Source organism: Aspergillus undulatus (genome assembly GCF_047715775.1).
Source record: "Aspergillus undulatus strain CBS 261.88 unplaced genomic scaffold BDV17scaffold_30, whole genome shotgun sequence".
In the NCBI taxonomy this organism is placed as follows: Eukaryota; Fungi; Ascomycota; class Eurotiomycetes; order Eurotiales; family Aspergillaceae; genus Aspergillus; species Aspergillus undulatus.
In genome coordinates, this window is record NW_027396634.1 from 127,679 (window position 1) to 154,573 (window position 26,895).

Genomic DNA, 26,895 nt, shown 5'->3' on the forward strand with positions numbered 1-26,895 from the left:
CCCCAACACCGTATGTCACAGGCTCATGAAGCACGTCCGCCCATATCCTTCAGGATACAAGCCTACCCTATATTCGGCTAAAGCTAGCGCATAGCGATTGCACGTTCTTCCCCATGATTAAGGCTATGTTCGACCCCGCCTGGCATCATGTGTGCGAAGTGCTCTTCCACGCAACATCGTCAAACTCTAGCGTCCTCGGTAAGAGGATCCTGCAAACGCCGGAGCATTCTGAAACAAGTCTGCGTCGACTCAGAACAGCACTGGGTAAGTCATGGTAGAAGTGCCTTGGTCCCTGTAAGACAAGCTCCCAGCCATCAACTAGCCACGCTGTTCATTGGCTCGGTATCTTGCTTTCAGAGGATGCCGAGCAAATCCGGATGACTGGAGATCATTATCAAGGCTGACTGCGCAACTTGGAGCCAGGCCCCGAGTCGTGAGATTCTCACCGTGAATGAGGAACATGGCCGTTGGTTGCACAAGGCCGTCAACTCGGGCGATCGTAGATGTCGTAGCAGTCTTCTAGTGCGCAGAGTAACATGTCGATTCTAGATTAATCAATGCTAGAGTCGGTGATCTCGAAGTATTAGTAGGGGAGTATATATATCTTGTAGCATGGAGCCGAAAGTGAAGCCATCCACATGTTTATCGGCAATAATGTCGTGATAGGAAACAACCCCCAACTTCTCTCTTCAGCCCCGCGCTTCTTACTTTTTTCTTTCCCCCTGCCAATTTCCTCACACAAACACAATGCTGGAAAATAATGGTCACCAGCTAACATCTGAAAAGTCCGCCTCTGAGACTATTCACCCCAATGGCTCAGCAACTCCCCAGCACAACGAGGGATCGCCAGCCTCAACCTCGGAATGGAAACATCTCGAGTACAGAATCCGCCGAAAAACCGACCTGCGACTCTGCTCAATCGCCGGAATTCTCTGCAGCCTCAACCTACTAGATTCAGGAATCCTGGCATCAGCTTCAGTCACAAGCTTGCTGTCCGACCTAGACCTGCAAGGCCAGCGCTACTCGGTGTCAATCTTCATCTTCACTGTCGCCAGCATCGCCTTCCAGCTTCCCTGCACCGTAGCCGTGCGCTGGGTCGGCCCACGGCTTTGGTTCGCCACTATCACATTCGCCTTTGGCCTGATCACGCTGTGCACTGCATTCGTCCAGACATGGCGCCAAATGATTGCTGTGCGCGTCCTGCTCGGCATTGCCATGTCAGGCATCTACCCTGGTCTCACCTACCTCGTTAGCACATGGTACACGCGGCAAGAGCAGCAGCTGCGCTTTGCATTCTTGCAGTCCGGTGAGGTCGCTGCGCTGGCGACGGGGTATATTGTCAATTACGGACTCAATCAGCTCGATGGCCGAGCGGGGCTAGAGGGATGGCGATGGATGTACCTGGTCCAAGGCCTGATTTCGTGTTTTATGGGCATCATAACGTACTGGTGGATGGTTGACTTTCCTGAGAACGCGCGAGAGAGCTTCTACTTCCTCACTGAGGCAGAGGCCAAGATCGCGGTCCAGCGCATCCAGGCTGATCGTGGCGATGTCGTCCCTGATCTGTTCGAATGGCGCAAGGTGCTTGTTAACTTCACGGACCCGAAACTCTACGGCTTCGCGTGCATGTACTTCCTGCTGAATATCGTCTCCACCGCACTGAATTACTTTCTCCCTCAGATCATCGAGTCGGGCTTGGGCTTCTCAAATAATGAGTCTATCCTTCTCTCTACACCGGTATCTATAACCGAATCACCCCCAGAGTATACAAAATGCTAACCCCTCCAGCCCTACTACTACGCCGTCCTCCCCGTCCTGCTAACCTCCCTACTCGGCGACAAACTCCGCCTCCGCGGCCCCCTAATAACATTCAACGCGCTATGCCTAATAGCCGGGTATCTCATGTTCGGACTCCCCAGCTCAAAGTCCGTAGCAGTACGCTATATCGGCACATTCCTAGCAACAGGCGCGTACGTCTCAGACTGGGCGGCGCTGAACGCATTCATGGCGAATAATGTCGTCGGACAGTGGAATCGCGCGACGACTGCGGCGGCCGTTGCGGCTTGCAATGGGCTCGGCTCAATTGCGGGGAGTTATATTGTGAGGCAGGAGGAGGCGCCGAGGTATGGGACTGCGGTTTGGGTTTCTGTTGGGTTTGTGGACTCTCCTTTCAGTGTCCTTCGATGAGTATTGCTAATTAGGTGCGTGCTGTAGATCGCATATTCTCATGATTGGGATTGTGGTTCTATTCACGGTGGGGTTCTTTATCCAGAATACGCGCCAGAAGAATGGCGTTGTACTTCAGAATACGGTAGGTTGGGATCTCAGATTATTTTCCTTATTCAATCCTAGACCGGGCATCGTGCTTACCATATGTTTCGCAGATCGGGTTCCGGTATACTTACTAGGGATGCCCCTGAGTTAATGAAATGACTAGCTGGAGCTGATGTATAGTCCATTAATGGAAGAGCAAGAGGGATATACTTCTTGCGATGCCTTGCACTGATTGCTGTTTAGATTTAACACATAGGTACTTAGGGGTATATAAATATATATTACGCAACATGGCCTTAGACAAAGTATCTGGCAGACTCATTGCTAACAATTCAATATACAAGCATAGCATTTACTAGTCCGGACCCCTGATTTTGAGCTGGTATCCAAGTCCAATAGTGCATATAGTATCATATTCTGCTGTACATCTCACATAGGCGCTCAACTATAACCATAGATATACACGCTTTAATCAACCCCAAACATCGAAATGTTACTAGTTATAACAGCAAGATGATGAGATCGAACGGTCTGAAAAGGCTTCTATGCCAGCCGAAAGATAATAGTTGAAAAGTCCTTCGAGATCAAGTCTGGGAATACCGAATTACGCGCAAATGTATTGGTATTTACTAATCAAGCGACTGTGGTATCAGAGGACGACTGCGACCCAGGTATATGTGCTATCCTTGGGTCCCTCGCGCCGTTCGTGGCTGCTGCACCTTGAGTGCGCGGATCGACGGTGCGATTTACCAGTGTGGTTTGTTCGGCTTGCAACTGCTCGACTCGCTGCGGCCGCCACCTAGACAGGACTTTGCTAGCGGAGGGGCGGGACTCTTCGTCTGCAAGAGAGGTTAGTGACCGACGTGCGTTAGCGGAAAGAGGAAGGACTTACAGTTCTGATAGACTTCCTCCAAGGCATCGAGGCATATTTCTCGAGCTGGAGGGCGGAACATAATCAGATACCTAGGACAGTCAGCCTGAGATATTCGCTCAGTGAGGAGGTGGAATTCTTACATAAAGGATTGAACGCAGAGGCTCACGCGCTCAGGGTCTTTCGCAAGGCTAGCTATGCGTTTGGCGATGGGTATCGTTACTTCTGGGATTTCACTCAGAAAGCGGATGAAAATCTTGATATCTCGCGAGTCCAGATACGGCAAGAACCCGTCCAGTAGCCGCAAAACCCAATGGTCGTAATGCAGTGCTACCGAAACCTCCTCATCTTCATTTGTTCGGTTGTTGGCAGCAATTTTCATCTGAAGGCGGTCGTTGTACCATTCCTCGTTCAACCACATGATGCCAACGTTTACTCGCCCTCTGAAGTCTTCAAGTATGTAGCGGTATAGGGTCTCTCGTATCGTATCTGAGATTGCGGGCTTTTTCCTGCCAGAGCCGTCTTCTGACTTCGGGCCTTCTAACCCAGCGGGAGCCCGTGTTGCAAGACGGGTGAGCAATGTTACCCAGGCGTCGCGGTCGAAAGTGCTACCGGCTAACCTTGAGAAACCGAGTTGCTGTCCCTGGCCTTTTACTAAATTTGGCGCTGAAGGTGTCGACCCTAACATGCCAAAAACTCTGGATACGGCACCTCGACCAGCTTCCGCAGCTTGCTCTTCACTCAGCGGAGGGGGCCGTGGCAGAACAAATGGCCCTAAAGACACAAGGTCGGGTTGTTCTCCTGGTAGCTCAGCCGATACAGCAGCCTGGTCATCTGTTGACGCTGGAACATCCATCGGATCGTATTCAGGCTCGTAGTCATCATCGTCTTCCGGGGAAGCTTGTTGCGGTTGCGTCATTTGTTGTTTCGAGACTGTTTGATATCGCATCCGTATAGCCTAAATACAAGTCAGCAAGCATTTTATAGAAGTCAAGCACTCATAGCATACATCAACGGCCTGATTCAACGGCGACTGGTCGACACGCGCTAGTAGAGGAACGACAATCTTGACTACGAGATCCGCAGGTAGCTGCTTCACATCGAATGAGGAGAGCCCAGAGTCCTCGGTAAGGGTGAAAAGCTGTGCGAAGCTAATGCGACCCGGCGGAAGAGGTGGAACTTTGATAATGGGAGGTGTTTCGGCATCTAGCCGAGCCCGTTTAGCAGCATCCAAACCATCAGTTGGTTCAGTTGGCGGTCCCCGCTTCCGCGAGGATTCGTCAACAGGTTCTGCCCATGATTGCATTAGTCGTTCGATATGCTGTTGCATCTTCCCAGCTAGAGGGTGACTTGGGTTCCTGGGAGGCTATCAGCGATCATTAGTTGGAAGCGATACCAGTAATTCTTACCTTTTCAGAATGTTTATGAGTACAGCCCGGGCCGTTCTTTCCATGGATTTGACTCCAACTCGCACTGCAGGTGTCACCGGCGAGCGTGCATGCCGTGCGGGAAAAAAGTTGAGAATAGCAGTTATGATCTTGTTGCCGATGGATTGTCGAGTTCGAATGAGGGCTGCTAGGCAGTTCAACGTAGCATTTACAAGGATCGGGTCACTGCAAATAAAAGAATCGTATTAGTGTCCGCTACCACAACGAATATCGGGCGTAGGTACCTTGCATCTTCATGAAAAACGGATAGAATCCTGTCCAATAGACCCGAGGACTCGGCTTCTAGGTTTGGTAGAGAGAGTATGGCGTGGTTTCGAGAAACGATGGCTAGGGAAGTCTCGTTATGTTCAGGCCGCTGATTGATCATTAGCCTTCCTGGTCGCTTCACCCAAGAGCCCCAGCTCGGTATACATACCCTAGGGTCCGCTATTAAACCATGCGTCTGTACTAAAACGACTCGCTGGGCGAATTTGATGCAGCATACTTTGACTGGATACGAGAACGAGTCCCATCGGCGCAGAAGATCCTGTTTGATGGCTTCGAGATGCTCCCAGGGCTGTTTGTCTTCGGGGTGATTGATACTATCACGTCAGGTATTAGTGACCGTGCAACTCAGTGATATAGAGGGCAGCACGTAGGGCTTGTCTGCCCATATCTACGAGAGGTAGCCCTTGGGGGTGAAAGAGCAAGCGCTGGTCACCTACATATGCCTAAATACCAGCGGGTATAGACTGGCAGCGGTCTGCGCTATATTCTTCAAGACCAATTGATCTCCCTCCGGGAGTTCCAATACACTCCGCACCGTCTGCAGCACATTTGTAGCCAACTGTTCCTTCTGCGCCGAAGCGAACGCGGGACTAGCGAATGTCTCGGCTAGGAATTCGGTTCCCCATCGTCGCAATTCCACTCGCGCATGCGCGCCGATAATCGGGAGGACTCCATTCACGATTTGAGGATAAAAGGCAGCGTCCCCGAGGACGAGGTTACGGGCAGCATTCAGCTGCGCGATCTGGTCGGCGACCTGGTCTCCCGATTGAGCCATGGCGGCTCTGCTCGCTGAGGGGAGAACCAATCGAAGGATAAAAGGACGAGTTCAAAAAAGCAAGTTGAGTAATTCTGATGTCGTTCTACGTTGCGGAGCACTCTAATAAGGCAAAGCAGCAAGCAGCAATAGACGTGCGCTTAGAACGGAGACGCGGTAGCTATGCTTGCTCACGAGACGCTGAAACACGTGAAACAGCTGAGCTAACTGGGGATGAAACAACCAAGCCGCAAATGGGTATTTAGTTCGAGGTTTCAAAGACGAGTCGAGGCGAAGAGCGGATAGATGCTTCGTGACCGAGGGAATAAAGAGCGATGGGGGGGATACAGTTGAAGGCAGAGCTGGTGTTGGACAAGGCAGGATTTCTTGCACGCGCTCGGAGCAGAGTTCGCCCGCTCCGATAGGTACTGCTTCACCAGGCCTGTTACAGCGCACCGTAGATAACGGATGATGCAGTGAAAGTCAGAATAAGACCATGGTAAAGATATTACAATAGTTTACATATTGGTCGATCATAAAACCAGACTTGCTGTGGGCTAAAGCACCTACGATATAGAACTACATGTCACGTGACTTACAAGTATGTATGCTCCGGTTGCAGATGAGGATTTGAGACAGGAATAGAAAAGAGAAGCGAGATTTGGCAGCTTCCAAGAGTATTGCACTCTGAGCATTCTAAGTCGTCTGTTTGCGAGAAGCTCCTTCGAACCTTGCATTGTTGCAGTGTACCTGTGCATCAAGTCCAGACTTCGGAGCACAACGCCAAGACAGGCCCGCGCATCGTTCGAGCATCGTGCGATTCCATCTTTCCTGCCGTTCTCCCCCGACTGTCGAGACTCGAATTCCATCGCATTCTCCGATTCACAGAAATTGAATCAGACCCCGGTCTCGCTCAACACACAAAATGCCAGCTGGGATGTACGTCAACCTCTCCTCCCATTCATACCCAACCGCCGCCCCCTTCAGCCCTTACCAAACCATTCCGCTGCTCTCCCGCAACCGCAACCTCCGGCAGAACAGCACAGGACAGCACAGTACTGATCAAGTCACAGCTTCAACTCCACGTACTACGGTAAAGACTACCGTGCTGGTGCTGCCCTCCTGCGCGCTCGCCGGCCATATCTCTTCAAGAATGCTGCGACTGGGCTAGGCCTCTGCATCTTTACCGTTGGTGTTTGTACGTGCTCACATGCATGCGTGGTCATGGTCATGCTATTTCCCCGATTTGTCTTGTGAAGTTTCTACTAGTATATGTGGTTTGCTAATCATTGAACCGGGCCCGATCAGATGCATACACTATCCGTGCCGTTGGCCAGGATGAGTTCTCCGATGTCCGAGTCCCCGATGCCCCTGCCGCCCCGGCTGCGCCTGAGTCGAAACAATGAGTTGCGGATCGAGTGGGGGAACTTGTTGAGCGGGACATACCGTCTGCTCAATAGCTAGCCAAGATTGAGATTCTATCAGCTATGGTGTAATGGGGTACGGAGTACATGGTGGTTATCTACGTCTCGTCTTATTCGTGCATCGCGATGGCTTTGGTCCGGAACAATGTCACTACCTATATTCCGGGAGGGTTGTATGCAAAGGCCTAGTGGACACGCGATCTCTATTGGAGGCCCGATTGGCCGGTGCTCAAGTCAAGCATACAAAAGGAGGACGCACGCCGGCCAAAGTTGGAGAAGTGGGCGAGGGCCCATCCGTGACGAGAACCATTTCCATTCATTGTTAGGGATTACTTATGGTATTGTACATTATTAACGTCGGGACGGCGACGAAACTATTCGAATCCTATCCATTCGACTTAGTAAAGAAACAAATTTGTACAGGAGAATCGGGTGATTTCTAGGGTGCTGAATTCGTTTTTATAGCCTTCTACATCCCCACTCAAACTGAATTCAATATAAAGACATATATGAATTGAATGCCTCCAAGCAAAGGGGAGTCCTTATTCGGATCTCAGAACACGTGGTCCCTTCTTCTTGGTCGCCTTCTTCCGCTTGCTCCCCTTATCAAAGGCAACGGCATTGCTGTGGTCCCGGCCCAAGTTGTCGAGGTCTTTGACCTTGTAGATGCGGATAATCCAGTTCTCACTGGTGAAAGCCTCTTCCATCGTGGAGAGTTGGGGGCTTTCCGCGGGGAGCTTGGCTCCGCGAACACGGTCAGTAGCTTGACCCATGGGGAAGAGCTTGTTGAAGTTGTGATATGACATCTTGTACCTTTTAATGTAGTCAGTATATGCTTAAGTTTTGGATATTTGTTGGGGGGTGGGGTGGGGTGTTGGCAGTTTCATACATCAAGCTGTTGCGCATGGCCGGGGTGGCTTGATCGTCCACGCGGTACTCCCCTCTCGGAGTGAAAAACTCTCTCTCCTTGACCTCGTCAGGCCAGATACCTTCCGCGATACGGACCATCCAGAGGAACTTGTTGATATCGTCACCGGAGTACCCAAGCAATCCGCCAAAGACGACCAGGACGTAGTCAACATCATGCTGGCGCAGAATCGGGTAGCTGACTTCCTCACGAGAGCTCATGGCCTTGCCAACAGTAGCAATGTGGGTGTTGTTCCAGGTGTTGTTATCCACAAGCGTAGGACGATCAGCCATGCCACCAATCTGATAACCATAATCCCACCAGGACATGATCTTGGAGTTCGCGGGAGTGTTCTGGCGAAGCCAGTAGTATGCCTCTCTGTAATCATCAATAATGAATTGACTTCCGTCTGGCATCCGGCTCGCCAGAACCACAGACGGTGATGAGTACGCGTTCGATGTGACCCAGGTGCAGTGCGCAACAAACAAGAGGAGGTATACAATGGCAGCAGAGGTTGTCACAGCCTTGGAGAAGTAAGAGCTGATGCCGACCTCGGGAGACCGAGCGGAGCGGAGGCCCTCGGACGACTCGTCGTTGCTTCTTCCCCGAGTAACCGGCCCCGGCGAAGTCTTCAGGTAGGTGTCAAGAATGTACGACAGGACCAAGGCAGCCGCGACACAGACAATGGGGGTCAAGGTCAACATAAGTCGAACCATGACACCGGCGAAGTAGCTAGCAAGGACCGAGTAGATGATAACAAACACATGCTCATCCTTAAGATCACGGAAGCACATGTAGACACCCGCAGGGAAGAGCCAGATGAGGAGGTTTAGATCGAAGAAAAATGACGGCCAGGCGGTCGGCTGGTGCTCCGAAACCGAAGCAATAATTGGGATATGGATTTTGGCATAGCCAGTGTCCCATAAAGAGTAGAAACGACCGCTCCAGGGGGCAATGACTCCCGATACACTCAGGACAATCAGCCCAGCGAAGGCAAGGCCAGTAATCAGAATGATCGAGGCGGTAAGGAGTCTCTGGAACTGCTTGCCCGGAATAAAGCCGCGCACGAACTCCGCAAAGGCCACCAGCTGGACCAGGCCAAAAACACCTAGTGCCGACATGTGATCACTGTTGCGGATAGGTAGGAATCCGACGAAGGGAATCTGCATACTAGCCAAAGTTCCCAAGGCGTACCACGTGGTGTAGCTGATGTAAAGTCTGGAGCTATATCTGCCCATGCAGAGAAGGACAAAGACATGCAGGGGGATAAGGTTAGTGATAAAGACGTATCCACCCCAGGCGGACACCATATAACCATAGAACAGAGCAGTCAATGCTCCCCACATAATGGAACCAATCTTGACGGCCTTAATCCACAAGTAGAAGGTGAAAACAAGCAGAAAGATGGCAATTGCTTCATTGTCGTAGCTGCCTGCAACCGATCGAGAGATGTACCCGGGGGTGATACCCATAAAGGCGGCCGCGAGAAGACCTGCAGAGGGAGAAGAGGACATCTCGTTGGTCAAAAGATACATGGCGAACGCTGTGAGACCAGAGAAACCGGGTGCCAATAAGACACAAACGTTGCGAATATCGACAGGGATGGTCAAAAATCGGAGAATGTGATAGATGACACCACTGGTCACCATGAGACCGGGGTACAGTGTGCCTCCGGTAACCCGCCCAAGAGGATGCCATGTACCTGCATAGGAGCAAAACTTCAGTATTTCGCGATCATAGGACCCCAACTGGCATCGCGAGGCTGAGGAAAGGGCAACGTACGGTCGTCAAACCAATCCCAAAAGTCGTAGAAGCCATTTTGAACCAAGTATTTCGTCGCTCGGAAATTGAACCACGGATCAACTAAATGGTGTTATATCAGCGTGCTATTCCAGAGCATAGCGTTCCATGTTGTTTGTAATCGTAAGCACTCCGGACTGTATACATACATTCGTGGATGATACTCTCAAAGCCTGGATGAAGCAATCAAGATTAGCAATAGCTCCAATTGACGGTCTATAAAACATAGGCCGCAGAGACATACGGATGACACTGAACAATCGACTGGAAACAGCTGCGGCAGCGATAGTGACAAGAATGATTACACGCAAGAGGCCGCGCGCACTTCTGCCGGAGCTGCCCTTAAGAAGGACATCCACGGAAGATTCGGCCATAATGGCCCGGAACAGAAAAGGAAACAAGATCCAATGGAAAAGGGAACGAAGACAGGATGAGGTCCGTCCTGCCTGGAGAAGTGATTGACCAGAAGTTGGGGAGTTTGAGGTGTTGACGACGACTGGGGGAGCTGCGCAAGGTGGTCTCTTTGGAAGGCTTGGCACTAGGTACTTGCAATCGGAACTTTCCCCAAAGGCCCCCGCATCGTCATCACTGCACTATAAAGAAATCTCGAACTGCTGAACTCTCACCCATCTTCCTCATTCCCCTATCTCATCCACAAACTCGCTCCTGTATACCGTTCTGCTGTACCATGGACCACCCTTCGCTTTCCCCAGACCAGCTCTCTGCGGTCCTCGCAGCCGATTCCACACCCGCTGATCTCTATACTTTGTTAACGGACTACGAGGAGCAAGCTTGCCTAATTCCAACCACATCCCCCGCCGAGAGAGAGCTCTTAGTCGAATTCTATACATCGTTCTTCTTCTCCCACCTCATCACGGATCAGATGTGAGTTTCTGGCGATATCGGTCTCGGCCCGATTGTCGTGTAACAGATATCTAATGGGAGCCGGAATAGTTGTGAAGCTCGCGCCGTGACGAGACGGATACCACGAGAACTACTGCAAACAGACTCTTTACAAAATTGTTTAATCCTCCTACGCGCTGTCTGGCAAAGCAGACACCCCGAAATCTACAAGATCCTCCGGGAATTACCATGGCCCGAGCGAACACAACCTATAGTGCAACGTTATGAGAGTAGGGACGATCCGCTTTTCCATGATGTGAGAGAGGCCTTAACGTGGAAGCAGGTTATTTCCAAGAGAAGACGTTGAAAGAGATAAGCAATTCGTTCGAGGCGATACGAATCACAGCCGCCGCAACATACCTCGGTCTCGACCCTGCTGCAGCCGCAAACGGCGATCCAGCACTCATCGAGAAGTTTACAGCTTTAGGATGGAAGTGGGATAGTGAGAAGGGGTTGCTGCATCCTACACCCATCGTCACGGCTCCGCCGAAAAATGATAGCGTGCAGAACGAACTTAGCCGGGTGATGGCGTTGATCAGCAATCAGGCCAGCTGAGGTTATATCGTCAGCTTAATTTGCCAAATTTCTGGAGCATCTGTATTCAAAGCGAGGAGTTGGGGATTCCGCAATCAGCAAGCCTAGCGGTTGTTCACCAGGCTACGGTCCACCAGACTATGAGGCTTCGCAGCATAGCAGTGAAGGCTGAAGGAGGTTACGAGCGATAAGCCGGTTGAAGTAACTGAACTTATTGGTCATCTGGTCCAACCATAGAGTACACGTGCAAACCCAGGGTATGTACAAAATGCGGATCGGAATTCTATAATTGTGAAAAAGAAAAGAAACTCATTCCTTTCGCTCGCAATGGCACGACTCTGGGAAATTAGACCAAACAAATAATACATAATCGGGATTCACCCGAACCATCTCTAGAGAACCCGATGGGGTAAGCGTAGCATTGAACGGCGATGGTCGCCCCTCATATCGTCTTTTCTGTCTTCATTTCTTGCACGTCCACGTCTCTTTACGCCTCACCGGCCTTCAGCTTGAGGAAAGCCTCCAGGTCGAACTTGGGATCTTCGGGATCCGTGATGACTATGACCGGTCAGTATCTCCAGCGGTACAATGTAGCGCATGAGGTGCTGCAATGCCCCCAATTGCTTCGATATGAAAGGGTCGAAATAACTGCCAAACATACCACCCGATGTCTTTGTGTCCTGGGGTTGCGTCTTCTTCTTCCATTCAGCCTTGGCCTGCTCGATCAAGCGCTCCTGGCGGGCATATTCGCGGTCGGCCTCAGCACGTCGAGTAGTGGCGGTAATGGAGGATTGATGGTAGAAACCGTAGACGAGACCAGCTACGAGAGCCGAGTAACGGAGAACCTATATCGCAAGAAGAAGCCGGGTTCAGTACGGAAGGGGCACATAGAGACCATCGCAACCACTCACATTGACGCCCTGTGAAGCGGCCATTTTGTGAGTTCCGGGCCTCCGGATCAACAATTGCAGGTAATAAAAAGGGATTGGTGAAGCAGAAAGGCCTGGACCCAAACACGCGATCAATAATGGCAAGCCGACAGCAGAGGAGATTCAGATGCTGGTCCGAGCAGCAGGACGAAGTTCCTGTCACGAGTTTTTCCGGTCCCGTTCGGCCCTGCGCTTATGTCATCCTCTCCCGATTCACGCTTCAACCAACGCGGTGTATCTATACAAAGGAAGCAAGAAGTAAATAACTCCCCAGAGAGGAAGTCCCCTTCTCTGTCAACCACCATGTCGGCCGTCAACAATCAGCGCAAGGCCGAGATCCTCGCCAAAAAGGCCAAGTTGGCTGAACTGAAACGCCAGAGGGAGTTACGCCAGAAGGAGTTCTCTCAGTCCCGGGCTAGTACTGGGGATGCCTCAGAGGTATGCACGGTTGCGCTGGGTCTAGTTACAGCGCTCGGACAGTGGGATAACTGACCTGTATAGGTTGTTTCGCCAGTCCCCAGCCGTTCCGACAGTAGAGCTGAGCTCGATGACCTGATCTCCCGTCTCGTCGACCGACCCGGTTCCGCTACAGTGAGCGGTGCAGATGGCCTCTCGCGAAAAGGAAGCCGGCCGAATTCAGTGCTGAGCGCTAGCCAACTCAGCGGCGAAAATACAGAAGCTCTCAGTCCACCCCCGCGACCATATTCGCAGTCAATTGCCGTGCAAACTGTTGGAACAGACACATTTGTCTCTATCCCTGAAGCCCCGCAGGCCCCTGAACCCAAACCGGAAGTCGTCACCTACAATAAGGGTGTCCAAACAGATGATCTACAGCAGGGAGAGCAAGACACATCAAATGCTGAAGAAGGCTCGGATTACGGACTGTCGAGCAAGAAACAGCGAGAGCGCGATGATGAAATCCGCAAGAGGCTTCGCAAGGAAATCGAGGAGGAACTGCAGGCTAGCCAGGAAGACGCCCAGAAGGAGGCCGGCAACGATTCATCTCTACGTTATCCGCTACGAAAACTCGACGATGACGAGCTGAAGGCGGTTACTTCCTCCGAAGACTTCTTAGATTTCGTTGAACGGTCAGCAAAAGTTATCGAGCGTGCTCTTGATGAGGAATATGACATTTTGGCCGACTACGAGCTGGGTGGGGTGGATGCAGAACTGGAGGATGACGATGAACACGGAAAGAAGAAGCGGAGCATCAAGGAGATCTGCCAGTTCTGGGATGAGCGATGGAGCAAGAAACGCATGATTAGTGATATTTGTTTCTCCCCCAAGGTTTGTAACAGCTTCTTCATCTTGACCGTTCCTCCTGCTCACATGTGTCTGCAACTAGTTCCCCGAGCTTGTCCTCGCAGCATACACCAAGAATCCCTCAGCACCTCATGAACCAGACGGCCTTGTACAAGTCTGGAACCAGCACTTGCACTCCCGTCCGGAGTATGTGTTCCACTCGACTTCAGATATCCTAACCGCGAAGTTTTCGCCATTCCACCCTAACATAATTGTCGGTGGCTCATATTCGGGTCAAGTACTTCTTTGGGACACCCGCTCATCGCGCGCCGGCGGCGGTGCCCCGGTCCAGAAGACTCCCCTGACAGGCGCAGGCCACACCCACCCAGTCTACAGTATCTCAATCATCGGAACACAGAACGCCCACAACATCCTCACCGCGTCTACGGACGGCGTCGTCTGCGGCTGGACCGTCGACATGCTTTCCCAGCCGCAGGAATACCTCGAACTCTCAACGCCACCGCCATCCAAGACAGAAGACCTCGCACCAACAACCATGTCTTTCCCCCAATCCGACCCAACTTTCTTCATTGTCGGCACCGAAGAAGGTGGTATCTACCCTTGCCACCGCTACGACCGCGCCGGCGCCAAAGCAGGCACCGACCACCGCCTCGCCTACCGCGGCCATGCCGCCCCCATAATGTCAACAGCCTTCCACCCAGCTCGCGGCCCCGTTGACCTTGGAGACTTGATGCTAAGCTCGAGTCTCGACTGGAGCGTCAAGCTCTGGCGTGTGCGTCCTCCCGCTGCTACCGCCCCGGCCGCCACATCCGGCATCACAGACACCCAAGTTGTCACCCCCATCCTGGACATCAACCGCGAGGACGTGGTCTACGACGCCCGCTGGTCTCCGCACCGCCCAGGTGTCTTTTCTCTTGTTGACGGCGCAGGTAACCTCGAAGTCTGGGACCTCTACACAGACACCGAAGTCCCCGCCGTCCGAACCACACCTTCCAAGGGCCGCGCGGGCGTCCTCTCCCGCAGCCTGAACAAAGTCGCCTGGGAGGAACGCGAAGGGCGTCGTCTCGCAACGGGCGGACTGGACGGTGTCATAACCGTCTTCGAAGTGGGGAGGGGCCTCAGTGGTACGCCCGATGATGTCCCCTCCGAGGAGTGGACGGGCATGAAGCGCCTCATTAGTAAACTAGAGCAGAAGGATAAGGATCGAGTGAACTGAACTGAACTCAACTGAGCTAACGGTTTGAATCTAATTCTTTTCTTCTCTTTCTCTACTATCTAATCGTGCTCTATCGCGTTGCGCGGTGCCTTGATTGATTGTTTGACTCGAACTTACCATATACCCCCGGCGAGCGCCCGTTGGATTGCATAAATAATGTACTTTTGCATATCTTAGGTCTAGGACTTTTTTCGATGCAGGATAGTACATTAACAGGAGATCATGTCCAACCATGCATAGAAACGCTTCACGTAGGACTCCGCTTGATTGAACTTTCTTTCTATAGGTAGACTATGCATCACTCTACTTCGCGTCAAATGGAAGCAAGATTCCATCCACTATCCTAGTCCCACATACACAGAGTAGAGACACCGCATCACAAAGTCCAAACCAAGGGATCAACCCGAACCAAACCAAACAAACCAAGCGCCAAACATAACATCGATAGCCTGGTATGCCTCTTCGCAGATCGGCTAAGATGAGAAAGAGTATTATCTTATCAATCACCAAACAGCCCGCACCGATGTTCGTACGCCATAATCATCAAATGCCCAGTGGTATAAAGCGGAGAACTTCACTAGAGTTCCGGTCACACATAGCAACCCATAAATACAAAAAGCAAACAAACACGGTCTACACCAACACCCGGGCCGGTCCTTATACTGTCAGTCAATAAAACGAGCAAAAGTACATGCTGATAAAATGCCAGAAAGTTGTCGAAAAAAAAAAAAAGGCATATTATTCTATCGGGCGGCCATCGAATTTTGGCCTGTGTTTCCTAGCATTCCTGCCGATTGGTGCAGGGAGTTGACGGGTTTAGAGTGTATTGATGGTGAAGAATCTCGTTTCGGGCCGGATGGTCCGAAAAGACCGAGACGCCCAGGAGGTGAGTAGCCAGGATTTCGCGGAGAGTTTTGCGAAGGCCGGTGATCGAGAGAGGCATAGGTTGCTGGATGAGGTTTCCGAACATCTGTAGGAGAAGAACTGAGTGACCGCCATCGAGGCAGCCGCTCTGCATCGTAGTCAGGATACGGCTTTGCAGCAGTTGCCGTGACATCTTGCTCGGCACCGTAAGGTGTATTGTTGGCGGAAGAAGTTTCCGCTATTGTTGAGGCAGACCCATTCGGCGCGCTGACGTCCACCATGCGCATCTGACCTACTGGCGTAGCAAATGCAGGCGCACGTGAATTGTCCAAGATTCGATTCTGCGATCTATGGGACAACTGCTGGTTTTGATGGATGGGGTGCTGTGGATTGGCCCAAGGAGTCTGTTCAAGGAAAGCTTCCTCGGCAGAGGTGTGGTAAATGTTGCTTGACATGCTCGATATGGGAGCACGCGGCATTGTCGGTTGTTGACGAGAGGCAGGAGCCCTCGTTTCGATAGATATCTGCATCAACATCAGATATTAGCTTTCTGTAATTCTAGACAATTTTAGATATACTCACGCCCATCTTTCCCAGGTCCTCGTCAAGCTCCGTTGGTCGCGCAGATGAGAGCGTTGGAGCAGCTGGAAAGCCAACATATTTGGCAACACCCGACAATACCGACACCTCTTGATTGTATGCTGTTTGGTGCGCAATCTGCTGGGAACGGCGCGTCGGGAATGGAACGTAGTGTTGTGGGCTCTCATCGTCCGTCTTGAATCGATCGTGCTGAATCGAGTAGAATTGCTTGCTGATGGCACTCGAATGCTTCTCTCGAATGTCTCGAGCTCGCTGGAAATACGTGCTATGTGCTTGGGCACGCTCCGCTTGGCTTTTGTTAAGTAAGGACTTAAGACGATACTGGAACAAAGTATGCTCATAGTTGATCTTGGCGTCGCGGTATCCTTTGATGCAATCGAGTTGGCGTAATAACTCCGGGTGAGTAGGATTTGGGCCCTTGAGCATATCTAATTCGCGGTTTATCTTGGATATTCTTTCATCATAGATTCTAAGTAGGTGAAACTGTTAGTACCATGCTATCCGAATGAAATGAGATGGGGTACTTCATACTTATCACGGAGAGTCGCAAATTCTCGCTCCAGTATAGCCAAAGAATTCATAGCCGACGTCCTTTTCGCTGCTGCACAGCACGGTTAGCGATGGTCCACAGAAAGTATTTAGACAACTTACATTCTTCTTCTACTTTCGCAGCAGCATCACCTTCATCAGCGTCTTCCGGACGATCTCCGGTGTCATCGTCCAATGGCGTGTCGTCTACCTCGGTACCCCTTTCAACGGCGCCATCCTCAACATTGTCGTCGGCATCTCTAGGCTTGCGGCCTTTCCGTTTGCCCTTCTTGGCTCTTTTTCCTTTCGCAGGAGCCGATGGCAAGTTCGATTCGGGAAGATCATCGGCCACGGCGTTCTCATCGTTTATTTTCGGGGTTTCTTCTTCAATCGGCTCCGGAGTAAGAGCCAAATCTGGAGGGGGGTCGCTGAGGTCGCTCTTGACTGAGCCACGGCGTTTGTGAGGGGGAAAATCATCCTCGTCGAGTTCGGAGACCAGGTCATCCCCAGACACAGAACGTTTCCTCTTCTTCCCAGCGCTCTCAGTTAGGTTAGAATCTTCTAATTCGTGGGGCTCCTCGATACTGTCTACAGCGCGACCGTTCTTGGAGCGAGGTTTGCTTGGCGACTCATCTGCCGGATGGTCTTCATCTTCGTCGACGTCATCGTAAGTCGTCGAATGCACTAATTTGCTTGGACTAGGACCATAGCCAGTCGCGCTGACCACGATGTTTGTCCTTGTGCGGTAGTTGTTTGGAGAGTCGTCAATACGCTCCGTTTCCGCCTCCGAATCGTTTTCTGGAGCGATCTTTTCCGGCTTAGGCGACTCGTAATCAGACGGCATATTGTCTAATACGTCGTCAATTTCGCTCAGACTGCTTGAACGTTCGTCGTCTAGAAGCGAATCGTGTAGAAGCAGATCTTGATCGCCATTGAGGACGAATTCGTCAGCGCCGGTTGGTGCACCAACCGTCGTGGAATCTCTGTTCTCTGCCACCTCCATGGAGATCAAGTGTTATCGCGTTCGTGCAATTGGAAGCCAATGGAAATATGAAGTAAGAGGAATTGAGCGGATGTTTGGTAGAGGTGCGGTCAGGACGCTTGTGGGGAGAAGAGAGCGGGCGGGTAGGGAGATCGTAACGCGCAGGTAGAAACTAAACCAGTCAATTTGAAAATGTCAGAGAGGATGCCATGATCATAGTTAAGCCGCGATAAGCCGGACTTCAACATTAAAACGGAGCGAAAAACGACGAGGGGAAGAGGTGGAGGATTAGAGGAGATCCCAGCAGAAGGCGGTGCGGAGATTGATCACACCCCAGAACGCCCATCATCAGACGGGGTCTGCGCCAGACAACCCTGACGCCCTGAGACTTCGTAACTGGGTAGAAGCTCATTGAAATGTTGCCGAGGCTATTCAAGACCGAAAGGCAAAGTTATAGGAGCTGGATAGCTTACCATTCAACAATGCGCTAATGGTGAACTCGTGGTGCACCCAGCTTGCCGCGACTGGGCACAGCACTCTTTACCACGGCGGTCGCGGAGAGAAAGGCACACGCACTAAACCCCCAGTCCTCCAACGCAGTATATATATTATCAGTTGAATGGGAAGCTCGAGGATCGAAGGTAGCAAGTAATTCAAGACAAGCAGGTGGCTGTCGGGGTGAGGATGGAGACTTTCAGGAAGCGGGCAGTACGACGGTGCAGCGCAGCGGAAGAATGGACCGCATGAAAAGCGAAGTAATTTGACGTTCAGGAAAAAGCAAGGCCGAAGAAAACAGCACGGCAATAAAACGATGGATTGGTTATCGAGTAGAAACCAAGGTTTGAAGGGGGGAGACTGCAAGCAAAAGGGTGCTGTTCTCTGGGGCAGACTGGAGGAGGAGTGAGGAGGACGAGGAGCCGAGCAGCGACTGAACTCATCGCGAGTGACCGCACGGCGCACCATAAATTACAGGACCCGTACCGTCGCTGTTCCTTTCTGCCGGTCGTATTATGCCGCCGCACATGGGGCTGCTCACCGCCTTGCTATCCTACTAACACACACTGCAACCTCACGCTTGGGAAGTCAAAACTAGGGTCTGAAGTCAACTATCACGGAGATATTTGTGATGCAATACTTTCCTGGGACATTATGTTGACTTTTGCTCATCAGTCTTTGTGTCTGGCGCTGGAGCAACACCAGTTGTTCTGGAACCCCACAAAGGCGGTGTATCATATGCCCGGGCTGACCGCCGAGGGTAACAAGAGCGGTAGGTAAAAAGACAGAGGAAAAAGATAATTTTTCTAGTCGCCGGAAGAGACAGAACAGTACCACGAAATTTCCATTATTTTTTGCCGCAGTGGGAGACTATTATCTTTCAATTGCTTTAGCTCAGTATGGGCAAGAAATCAAAGCCCCAAGCGGAAAACTCCGCGTCGTCTGGCGCAGGTTCTTCGCTGCCTTTCATAGGCAGAAATGCCTCCGTGGATCCTTCATTGGCTTCATTATTCGAGCAGAGTGTACGTATCCAGGTTCTCTTTGGGGTCTGTTAGTTTGTTTGTGTGAGGGTTCTCTAACATTGATTAGGCGGGACCAGTAAAAGTTCCGGAAGTACCTCGCCTGGGTGCTGCGCCCAAGGCAAGCAAAACCAAGATCGAGAACGACGACGAAAATGAGGAATCACCAGACCAGGATCTTGAGTCTGCTTCTGAAGACGAACATATGGAGGGTGCATCACAATCGCCCGATGACACCGCTGAAGACGCTGCGCCAGCAGTTTCGGAGCCGCCAAATCGCAAGCGAAAGCGAGCCGTCACAGATGACCTTGAAGACTCGTATATGCGCCGCCTAGAAAAGGAAGAGCAGAAAGAGCAAAAGAAACGCCGCGCAGAGCCTGTAAGCGCCCAGGAAGATGACAGTGAGGATAAGGCAAGTGATGCGTCTGAATCTGAAGAAAGCGAGTCAGATGAAGAGGAGGACATGGAAATACCCAAACATGAAGCTCTGGCTGCGGAGACTGGCGGCGACGATGATGATGAGCTTGTCAAATCCAGTCGCACTGTGTTCCTGGGCAATGTCTCCACGAAAGCAATCACATCAAAATCGGCGAAGAAGGAATTGATGAAGCACCTTTCTTCGTTCCTCACGGCGCTTCCCGAGTCTACGGGACCACACAAGATTGACTCGATCCGTTTTCGATCTACTGCTTTCTCTAGCGGCGGCAAAATACCCAAGCGCGCTGCATTTGCTAAGCAGGAGATTCACGATGATACCACACCCAGCACCAATGCGTACGTTATCTACAGTACTTCCCAGGCTGCAAAGAAAGCGCCCGCGGCGTTGAACGGTACGACGGTCTTAGATCGACATCTGCGTGTCGATAACGTGGCGCACCCTTCAAAAGTGGATCATAAGCGCTGCATCTTCGTCGGTAATCTCGACTTCATCGATAACGAAACCGGTACCGAAGATGGGGAGAAGAAAAAGAAGAACAGGCCCCCAGCTGATGTTGAAGAAGGCCTTTGGCGTACTTTTAATGCTCACACCAAGGGGTCCAAGAGTGGTCCCGCTGGTCGTGGCAATGTTGAATCCGTGCGAGTAGTCCGTGACCGATCAACTCGCGTCGGCAAGGGTTTCGCGTATGTCCAGTTCTACGACCAAAACTGTGTCGAGGAAGCCCTTCTGCTCAATGACAAGAGATTCCCGCCCATGCTGCCGCGAAAGCTCCGCGTGGTGAGGGCCAAGAAGGTCGCGAAGAAGCCGCAGGACGATCAAGGCTCATCGAAGCCAGGTGCTGATCGGACACTGCAAGGCCGTGCTGGAAAGCTGCTCGGACGGTCAAGCGAGGCTAGGTTGAAGGCGGCCGATAAGAAGTCCATTTCGCAGAACTCCCTTGTATTTGAGGGTAACCGTGCCACAGCAGATGGATCATCTCGCATCCGCGTGCGGACAAAGAGTCGCGGGTCGAAGGCCAAGAAGGACAGTCGCAGCAAGAAGCGTGCCGCTGCCTACAAGGCTGCTGGGGGCAAGAGGGCGCTGATAGGAAAATAAGGGATACCTGTATCATAGAACAATCAACATATCAGCATTCAATGTATTTTCAGCGGGCATTGTTCATATTCACATCAAATTCTCTTCCAGTCGACCCTCACGTATAGTTCCCTTAAAAGTCACTTGTATAGTACAAGGTGACACCAATGACGTCATTCTACCCCGGGATAAACATTGATCACTTATAAGATGCGCGCATTTTCTCTCGAAGGTACCTAACTTCATCAACAAACTACTATTGCTGCTTCTATAGTATCTGCCGCTTTTCCGTCAAATTCATCGCCAACAACCAGAAGATCGCGGGCATGACTTCTACGCTCGAATATCGCTTAGACTAAAAACGCGGGGCAGTGGAGCCAGCTGGTCTGGAGGAGTACAATAAGCTCGACTTGCGATATCCACGACGGTGAGCATCCTATCTAATATGATACAAGCGTATGGATAGATACTAATGTATCATAAGATTGAGTTTGTTACAATCGTCATATCGAACCTACGGTGACGCATCAATAAAGTTGGTGCCTGGAAACTTACACCAGAAAACACCTTTTCTAAAAGAGAGATATTCGCCATCATCTTCATCCCGGTCTCCGGGAGAACGCAGGAGTAAGGCAGGGCTGCTCAGCAGAGCTGGATAATACCTATTCTTACCTCAACCTTTGCCCGCAACAACATAAAATGTTCATTCGTCCTCCCATCGCCCGGCGCTTCCCTCCCCGAGGGCCGCCAGTGAGGAACAACAATCAACAACCATATCCCGAGAACTCGGATGACCAGCAAGCAGATGAACAATTCTACCCCGGCGTCTTTGATGTCCTCAAGGTTAGACACATCTTGCTGTGGAAAGTAAGGCCAGAAGGACTCCCAGTTGAGGTTGTGGATATGATCGTGGATGCCGCCGAGTACTGGCCGTCGGCTGAGTGCACGTTAGAGGAGCGCATGAGAGTCTCAACGGATATTGACCGAGCGGTCGTCTGCACCAGTCCGTTCTGTTATGATGAAAATGTAAGAGCTCAGGCCCTCCTACGTTGATTTGCCTCTCAACGACCTATAGACGCTGGATACGCCCTCGCCCAAAGTCCTTCCTCACAGGACTGCTCATTCATGCCGTAAGATCATGTTTACAATTACGTCTCATGACCAAGGTGGTTACAATGAGAGTCGCTTGGCCGGCCCAGACAGCCCGCCAGTCTACGGCGAATCCTATACTTGGTTTGACACAGAAGTCATTCACAATGCACAGGAACCAACACAGCAAGAAGTCATACATACAATGATGAGCCCGACTGAACTGCGCAAAGAGCATTTCCCGCCCACTCATCCTCGGCTTCTACCTCGAGGCAACGCATTGCAGCGAAACCGTGCTCGGAGGTCACGAGCCAAACGACATAGGATTGTCTGGCACCACCTGGACGATATTGAAAGTGACTCTCCAGAAGCAGCAGAGCTTGAACGTGACTCAGGGCGAGGGCGGGAGACTTTCAACGGCAAGCAAGTTCGTGAGATGGAGCTTGGAGACTCGATAGTGGTATGGGCGAGAGCGCGCTTCGCGGGTTGGGTTAATTACGTGGATGAAGTATCGGTACGGGTGTTCTGGGCTGTATGATAGTTTTTTCTATAGTATTTGGTTACGAATACATTGCACGCCTACTGATAACTGCATGGCTTAAACAGTGCCTGAGGCGGCGAAAGCACGCAATTTCGCCAAGACCCAGCATGGGCCTCAGCAGGCTCCATATTAAAGAGACAGCCTGCGCTCATGTCGTTGACCACGAGCTTTCCCTCTTTTCCACCCAGAAAAAGCCCTGTCAGTCGCCATAAGTCGACCTATTGCTCGAATTCCCGTCCAAAATGAGTTCCAACTCCCACGCTTTGTCGCCCAACACCCTCGCTCAACGCTGAGCTCGACCCTGATATGAGCGCCGACGGCAGCCGGGGCCTGGAGAAGGTCGCCCGAGACAGAGAGGGGGAAACCAGACGGTGGGGCAGCTTGCGCAGCAACAGCAACATGCGATTGTTCTCGTCCTGCGTTCGAGCCCACATACCCGCGAATCACACCCTTATCGCTCTTTGTCTGATGCACTAGACGTGCGAACCGAAGCCAGCACCAGCAACTATCGTCGCTGCCCGGTCTGGAGTGCTTGACCGCCGTCAACCGATTCTCGCCCGAGAAGCGCCGTTGCCCTCGCCAATATGCGCCGCATCGTCATTCCGTCGCTCGAGCTGTGTCCCGTGCGGTCCTCTGCGCCCTTTGCAACCCCTCTTGGAGTACTTGTCGGACCATACGTTGAGAATGTGCGGAGCTGGTCTGATAACCCGTGATTGATTGCGTCGGCGACTGGTTTCACCTCTGGGCTGCGCTCTGTGCCATAAATGCCCGCCTTTCTCCTGTTTGGCTTCCTTTTGAGTTCTGGACACCCTGGACACTCTTTTTGAGGTTCTTCTTTTTCTCTGCGTAAATCTACGTAGATTTCGTTATCTTCCGCCTCGATACCTCCATCTCCGGAATCCGCTTGGTTCGATCCGCTCTAATCACCCACGCCATCCCCACAAGCGATATGATCAGTCCTCCGCAGAGATGTGCCGCTGTTGTGGTCGGAGCCGGTCCAGCAGGATTGGCTGTCGTCGGCAACCTCCTTGAGAAGCAACTCGGCAGCATCGTCTGGGTTGATCCTTATTTCCAAGGAGGCCGTGTAAATCGGAAGTATCGTGAAGTGCCGAGGTGAGTGTTTGCTTAATCTGACAGCTGGTGTTTGCCAACGTCAGATAAGGAACTTTCTTGGCTAACGTAGCTATCAGCAACACCAAGGTAGCACTGTTTCAAGCGTTTGCAACCGCGGTCCAGCCCTTTCAGACCGTTATCGGCAGCTCGCGTGTTCCCAATGCTTTCACCACCATGGCCAAGCTGGATCAGCAGAAGCCCTGCCACCTCCATCATGCGGCGGACGTCGTTCGAGCTTTGACCGATGGTCTTGTAAAGACGGATCAGGTGCATGCCTACCGTGGATATGTTACTGCTGCCAATCTAGACTGCGTTAGTCGAGTCTCATGAGCTCGTCCCGCGACGGACGCAAAACCCTAGCAGCACCGTTACTAACGTGCTCTTCTGTATCTTTAGAAACGTGCATGGACTGTACGCATTCAGGGCGCTGACTCCATCGACGAAATGGAAGTCACAACGACCCGCCTGATCCTGTGCACCGGATCGTCTCCAACGCAAGTACCCATCCCAGGGCCAGGAGAAAGCGTACAAAGACTGGACCTCGACGTAGTCCTGAAACCGAGCGAGCTGGCCTCGACTCTTCCCCAGAACACACCCTCCACCGTCGCAGTAGTTGGCGCGTCACACAGCGCCATCCTAGCTCTCCTCAACCTCTTCGAGCTGGCTCGTTCCTCGCACCCAAATCTCCGCATCAAGTGGTTCACCCGCCACCCACTCCGGTACGCCGAGTACATGGACGGCTGGATCCTGCGCGACAACACGGGTCTCAAAGGCCGCGCTGCAGATTTTGCCCGTGCGCAGCTCGAAGACGCCGCCCTCCCAACGTCAGAAGCAGGCCAGTTCATCTCGAAAATTGACTGTGGCGGCGGCTCAGCTAAAGAGGCGGCGCAGTATCAGCGCCATCTGCCAACTTGCACCCATATCACCCAGGCCATCGGGTACACCCGCGACCCACTCCCCGATCTATCAATCAACAGGGTCTTGCTCTCCTCCGACGACCTCACGTGGGATTCAAGCTTCGGTGGCTTTACGGACCATGATGGTGGGATTATTCCCGGATTGCATGGCGCTGGCATTGCGTTCCCGGAGCGTGTTGTTGACCCCTACGGGAATGTAGAGCACGCCGTGGGGTTCTTCAAGTTTATGAAGTTTCTTAAGCGCGTTACTCCCTTGTGGGCTTGAGACCTTGGATGTTAGTCTGTTTCTCTGTGTTTTTGTTCCTTTCCTTCGAGCGAGCGTACCGTGATACAGTCAGCTGGCACATCCTACCCGCCACTTCCAATCACAGCCTTTGTATGCATCATTCTGCTATCCTTATGATCGCCGCTGGACAGACGATCGATAACCTAGATGAATACAATGAGCTAATGTTATTCATTACTTAGTCTATCTCATCATCCATCTGCATATATCACTCAGCGATTTACCGTACAATGCCTATCCCTATTCCCAACGCTCAAGAGACAACGCATCTGTATTGGAAGTGAACCTTATCGGACTCTAATTGGAACCGGCACATCCTCTCACAAGTAGGTGCACAATGCAGCAATGCTAGCCTGACCTAACTAGGTAGACCCTTCGCTGAGACAGTGACACCCTTGGCTAGTTGAAGTCCAGCCTTACCCGGTGTCCTGCTCCTACGATAGTCCACGAAACACAGCGAACGAGATGGTAGTCCTTGTCTTTGCTCCAATCATCAATTTATCATCTCTTGACCACTGACTTTATCACCGATTTTGGAGTTCCACAGCAGCGGCGAGCTGACGTAGATAGCCGGGGATCGCGGGGTTGTCGCGTCACTCAGGCGTAGGCTACTAGGTCAGCTAGGTACATCTGCTGTGACCTGCTCGGGTGCTTATCGAGTGGTTTTGCCTGGCGATGGGTTCCTTGTTCTTGGGATATGCTGACTTACGTAGTACAGTATAAGCGGCTGTAATAGGGTGCCATCGTGCCACAAGTGCTCACTTTGGAGTCTTAACGGCTGCTGTAGCATATCGCAACGTCGCCGTTCTCTCCTCTCTACGTATGCAGTGGTGATAACTCGAATCGCCAGCTGCAAGACAACGGTATTCAAAAGTGACGTCGCACATTCATTACTGGATACATATATACATAATGCATGCCGGACAAAACCAAATACCGATGCAATAGCTCACTCCAAGGGAATCAAAGAGGCAATGTGCTCGGGTAATCATAACAAGCTGCCGCAGCTTTCACTGGCGGCGCAATCAAGATCGTTTCCAGAAAATGCCTGGAACGAGGAATAAAAGAAAGTAATACAGTCCATGCGCATCTCCGCATATGGACAGACGAAATGAAAGTGTTCAAATGAAACACAGAAACGAAGGCTCCGAACTGCAAGTCCCACGAAGCAAGGCCATACCCGATAAGAGGAAGAACCAACTTGAAGCGCAGGGGGCATCTAGACGAGAGCAGCAACACCAAGAGCGAGCGCCAACAGACCGCCGGAAACGCGGTTGGACATGCCAGCGTTGTCGCCACCCTCGTCGTTCACATTAGGAACAGAGGTAGGGCTATCAGAGGGAGACTCGGTGGACTCAGTGCTGGTGGTGGACGACTCGGTCGTAGTGGTGGCGGCAGGGGTCTCGGAAGAAGTGCTAGTGGGAGTTGGGGAAGGGGTCTCGGAAGACTCAGTAGTAGTGGTGGTGGTAGTTGTCAGGGTGGTGTGGGTAGAAGTGCTGGAGGTCTCCGTGGTTGTCGTGGTCTCTTCCGTGGTGGTAGTCTCCGTGGTGGTCGTAGAGGTGGCGGTGGTGGTAGCGGCCTCAGCACCTTCGACAGAGAAACGAGGAAGGTAGTTGCTAGACTCAGGGTCTGAGTCACTGATGATCTCGACAGTGTAGTCAGAGTGATCAGTGATATCAGAGGGCACGTCCCAGGTGTAGCTTCCCGAATTGGGGATGTTGGCTAAATCAGGTCAGCGCTGATACATTCATAGTGAAAATATGGGGAACTCACAAACAATGGTGGTACCGGTAGAGGAGGTGAACGCAGCAGATCCCCATTGGAGCTTGAGAGTCACGGTTCCCTCGGTGGTAGGATCCCAGTTCAAGGTGGTCGACTCGCCAGCAGTAAATTCATATCCATTTGTGGGGATGTTGAAAGGGTTCTCGCGCGCGGCGACCAGAGTGGCAATGGCGCTGAGGGCGACAAAGAGCATGGAACGCATGATATCTGATGTGAGGAAAATTATATAGTCTCTATGCAAAAATCAAGAGATTATAGAATGGTGTCTCAGACGCGGCGGAGCCAAGTGGACTGCGATAACGTGATGCGGGGATTAAAGTGTATGCGAATAAAGGCTAAAGGGTTAAGGAGAGAAGATCGAATGGAAGATCAAGAAGGAATGTAGAGTTTAAAAGCAACCAAAGGAAGGACTGGCTCTTGTAGGCGAGCAGGATGGCGATCAGAGGAGGAAAGAATAAAGGAAAGGCAGCGGCGAGGCGTAGGAAAAGGGAAAGGAGAGAGACGGACAGAGGCGAGGAAAGAATCGTCCGCCATCGGCCATCGGGGGAGGCGACCCTTCCAAACTCCGGGCTTCTT

The 26,895-nt window shown here is 51.8% G+C and overlaps 12 protein-coding genes across 12 annotated transcripts; 7 read left to right on the top strand and 5 right to left on the bottom strand.

The window, feature by feature from the left end:
• The first annotated feature begins 564 nt into the window (after window positions 1–564).
• On the top strand, window positions 565–2,310 carry BDV17DRAFT_113637 (putative MFS transporter). The gene is made up of 2 exons (XM_073753896.1): window positions 565–1,737; window positions 1,789–2,310. The coding sequence occupies exons 1-2, from the start codon at window positions 748–750 to the stop codon at window positions 2,185–2,187; spliced, it is 1,389 nt and encodes a 462-aa protein (XP_073614716.1). The 5' UTR covers window positions 565–747; the 3' UTR covers window positions 2,188–2,310.
• A 274-nt stretch (window positions 2,311–2,584) lies between these two features.
• BDV17DRAFT_265371 (RNA-processing protein PTA1) lies at window positions 2,585–6,029 on the bottom strand. The gene is made up of 8 exons (XM_073758165.1): window positions 5,298–6,029; window positions 5,009–5,174; window positions 4,818–4,948; window positions 4,555–4,758; window positions 4,155–4,503; window positions 3,289–4,103; window positions 3,167–3,237; window positions 2,585–3,113 (listed from the first exon to the last, which is right to left on the bottom strand). Exons 1-8 carry the CDS (start codon window positions 5,633–5,635, stop codon window positions 2,908–2,910), a joined length of 2,280 nt encoding a protein of 759 aa, XP_073614717.1. The 5' UTR covers window positions 5,636–6,029; the 3' UTR covers window positions 2,585–2,907.
• A 510-nt stretch (window positions 6,030–6,539) lies between these two features.
• Window positions 6,540–7,020, top strand: BDV17DRAFT_292158 (uncharacterized protein; the record flags this gene model as incomplete). Its single annotated transcript, XM_073762313.1, has 3 exons — window positions 6,540–6,553; window positions 6,688–6,812; window positions 6,923–7,020. 3 exons carry the CDS (start codon window positions 6,540–6,542, stop codon window positions 7,018–7,020), a joined length of 237 nt encoding a protein of 78 aa, XP_073614718.1.
• Window positions 7,021–7,472: 452 nt separating this feature from the next.
• Window positions 7,473–10,255, bottom strand: BDV17DRAFT_113707 (dolichyl-diphosphooligosaccharide--protein glycosyltransferase subunit STT3). The gene is made up of 5 exons (XM_073753899.1): window positions 9,990–10,255; window positions 9,895–9,918; window positions 9,728–9,808; window positions 7,928–9,647; window positions 7,473–7,851 (listed from the first exon to the last, which is right to left on the bottom strand). The coding sequence occupies exons 1-5, from the start codon at window positions 10,117–10,119 to the stop codon at window positions 7,581–7,583; spliced, it is 2,226 nt and encodes a 741-aa protein (XP_073614719.1). The 5' UTR covers window positions 10,120–10,255; the 3' UTR covers window positions 7,473–7,580.
• Window positions 10,256–10,433: 178 nt separating this feature from the next.
• On the top strand, window positions 10,434–11,203 carry BDV17DRAFT_282335 (CSN8/PSMD8/EIF3K family protein; the record flags this gene model as incomplete). Its single annotated transcript, XM_073760181.1, has 3 exons — window positions 10,434–10,630; window positions 10,700–10,878; window positions 10,932–11,203. 3 exons carry the CDS (start codon window positions 10,434–10,436, stop codon window positions 11,201–11,203), a joined length of 648 nt encoding a protein of 215 aa, XP_073614720.1.
• A 466-nt stretch (window positions 11,204–11,669) lies between these two features.
• BDV17DRAFT_292161 (ATP synthase subunit e) lies at window positions 11,670–12,117 on the bottom strand (the record flags this gene model as incomplete). Its single annotated transcript, XM_073762314.1, has 3 exons — window positions 11,670–11,740; window positions 11,844–12,027; window positions 12,094–12,117. The coding sequence occupies 3 exons, from the start codon at window positions 12,115–12,117 to the stop codon at window positions 11,670–11,672; spliced, it is 279 nt and encodes a 92-aa protein (XP_073614721.1).
• Window positions 12,118–12,385: 268 nt separating this feature from the next.
• On the top strand, window positions 12,386–14,605 carry BDV17DRAFT_113767 (putative dynein intermediate chain). The gene is made up of 3 exons (XM_073753900.1): window positions 12,386–12,549; window positions 12,613–13,398; window positions 13,457–14,605. The coding sequence occupies exons 1-3, from the start codon at window positions 12,415–12,417 to the stop codon at window positions 14,588–14,590; spliced, it is 2,055 nt and encodes a 684-aa protein (XP_073614722.1). The 5' UTR covers window positions 12,386–12,414; the 3' UTR covers window positions 14,591–14,605.
• Window positions 14,606–15,333: 728 nt separating this feature from the next.
• Window positions 15,334–17,585, bottom strand: BDV17DRAFT_282337 (uncharacterized protein; the record flags this gene model as incomplete). Its single annotated transcript, XM_073760182.1, has 4 exons — window positions 15,334–15,978; window positions 16,037–16,523; window positions 16,586–16,652; window positions 16,706–17,585. The coding sequence occupies 4 exons, from the start codon at window positions 17,583–17,585 to the stop codon at window positions 15,334–15,336; spliced, it is 2,079 nt and encodes a 692-aa protein (XP_073614723.1).
• A 1,294-nt stretch (window positions 17,586–18,879) lies between these two features.
• nop12 (rRNA-processing protein NOP12) lies at window positions 18,880–20,630 on the top strand. Its single transcript, XM_073758166.1, has 2 exons — window positions 18,880–19,081; window positions 19,149–20,630. The coding sequence occupies exons 1-2, from the start codon at window positions 18,959–18,961 to the stop codon at window positions 20,610–20,612; spliced, it is 1,587 nt and encodes a 528-aa protein (XP_073614724.1). The 5' UTR covers window positions 18,880–18,958; the 3' UTR covers window positions 20,613–20,630.
• A 215-nt stretch (window positions 20,631–20,845) lies between these two features.
• On the top strand, window positions 20,846–22,219 carry BDV17DRAFT_265388 (uncharacterized protein; the record flags this gene model as incomplete). The annotated part of the gene is made up of 3 exons (XM_073758167.1): window positions 20,846–21,018; window positions 21,076–21,617; window positions 21,667–22,219. Exons 2-3 carry the CDS (start codon window positions 21,291–21,293, stop codon window positions 22,216–22,218), a joined length of 879 nt encoding a protein of 292 aa, XP_073614725.1. The 5' UTR covers window positions 20,846–21,018; window positions 21,076–21,290.
• Window positions 22,220–23,170: 951 nt separating this feature from the next.
• BDV17DRAFT_282339 (uncharacterized protein) lies at window positions 23,171–24,516 on the top strand (the record flags this gene model as incomplete). The annotated part of the gene is made up of 3 exons (XM_073760183.1): window positions 23,171–23,334; window positions 23,412–23,646; window positions 23,731–24,516. 3 exons carry the CDS (start codon window positions 23,171–23,173, stop codon window positions 24,514–24,516), a joined length of 1,185 nt encoding a protein of 394 aa, XP_073614726.1.
• Window positions 24,517–25,020: 504 nt separating this feature from the next.
• BDV17DRAFT_114027 (GPI anchored serine-threonine rich family protein) lies at window positions 25,021–26,636 on the bottom strand. The gene is made up of 3 exons (XM_073753903.1): window positions 26,311–26,636; window positions 25,963–26,259; window positions 25,021–25,737 (listed from the first exon to the last, which is right to left on the bottom strand). The coding sequence occupies exons 1-3, from the start codon at window positions 26,519–26,521 to the stop codon at window positions 25,526–25,528; spliced, it is 720 nt and encodes a 239-aa protein (XP_073614727.1). The 5' UTR covers window positions 26,522–26,636; the 3' UTR covers window positions 25,021–25,525.
• Between the last annotated feature and the right edge of the window lie 259 nt (window positions 26,637–26,895).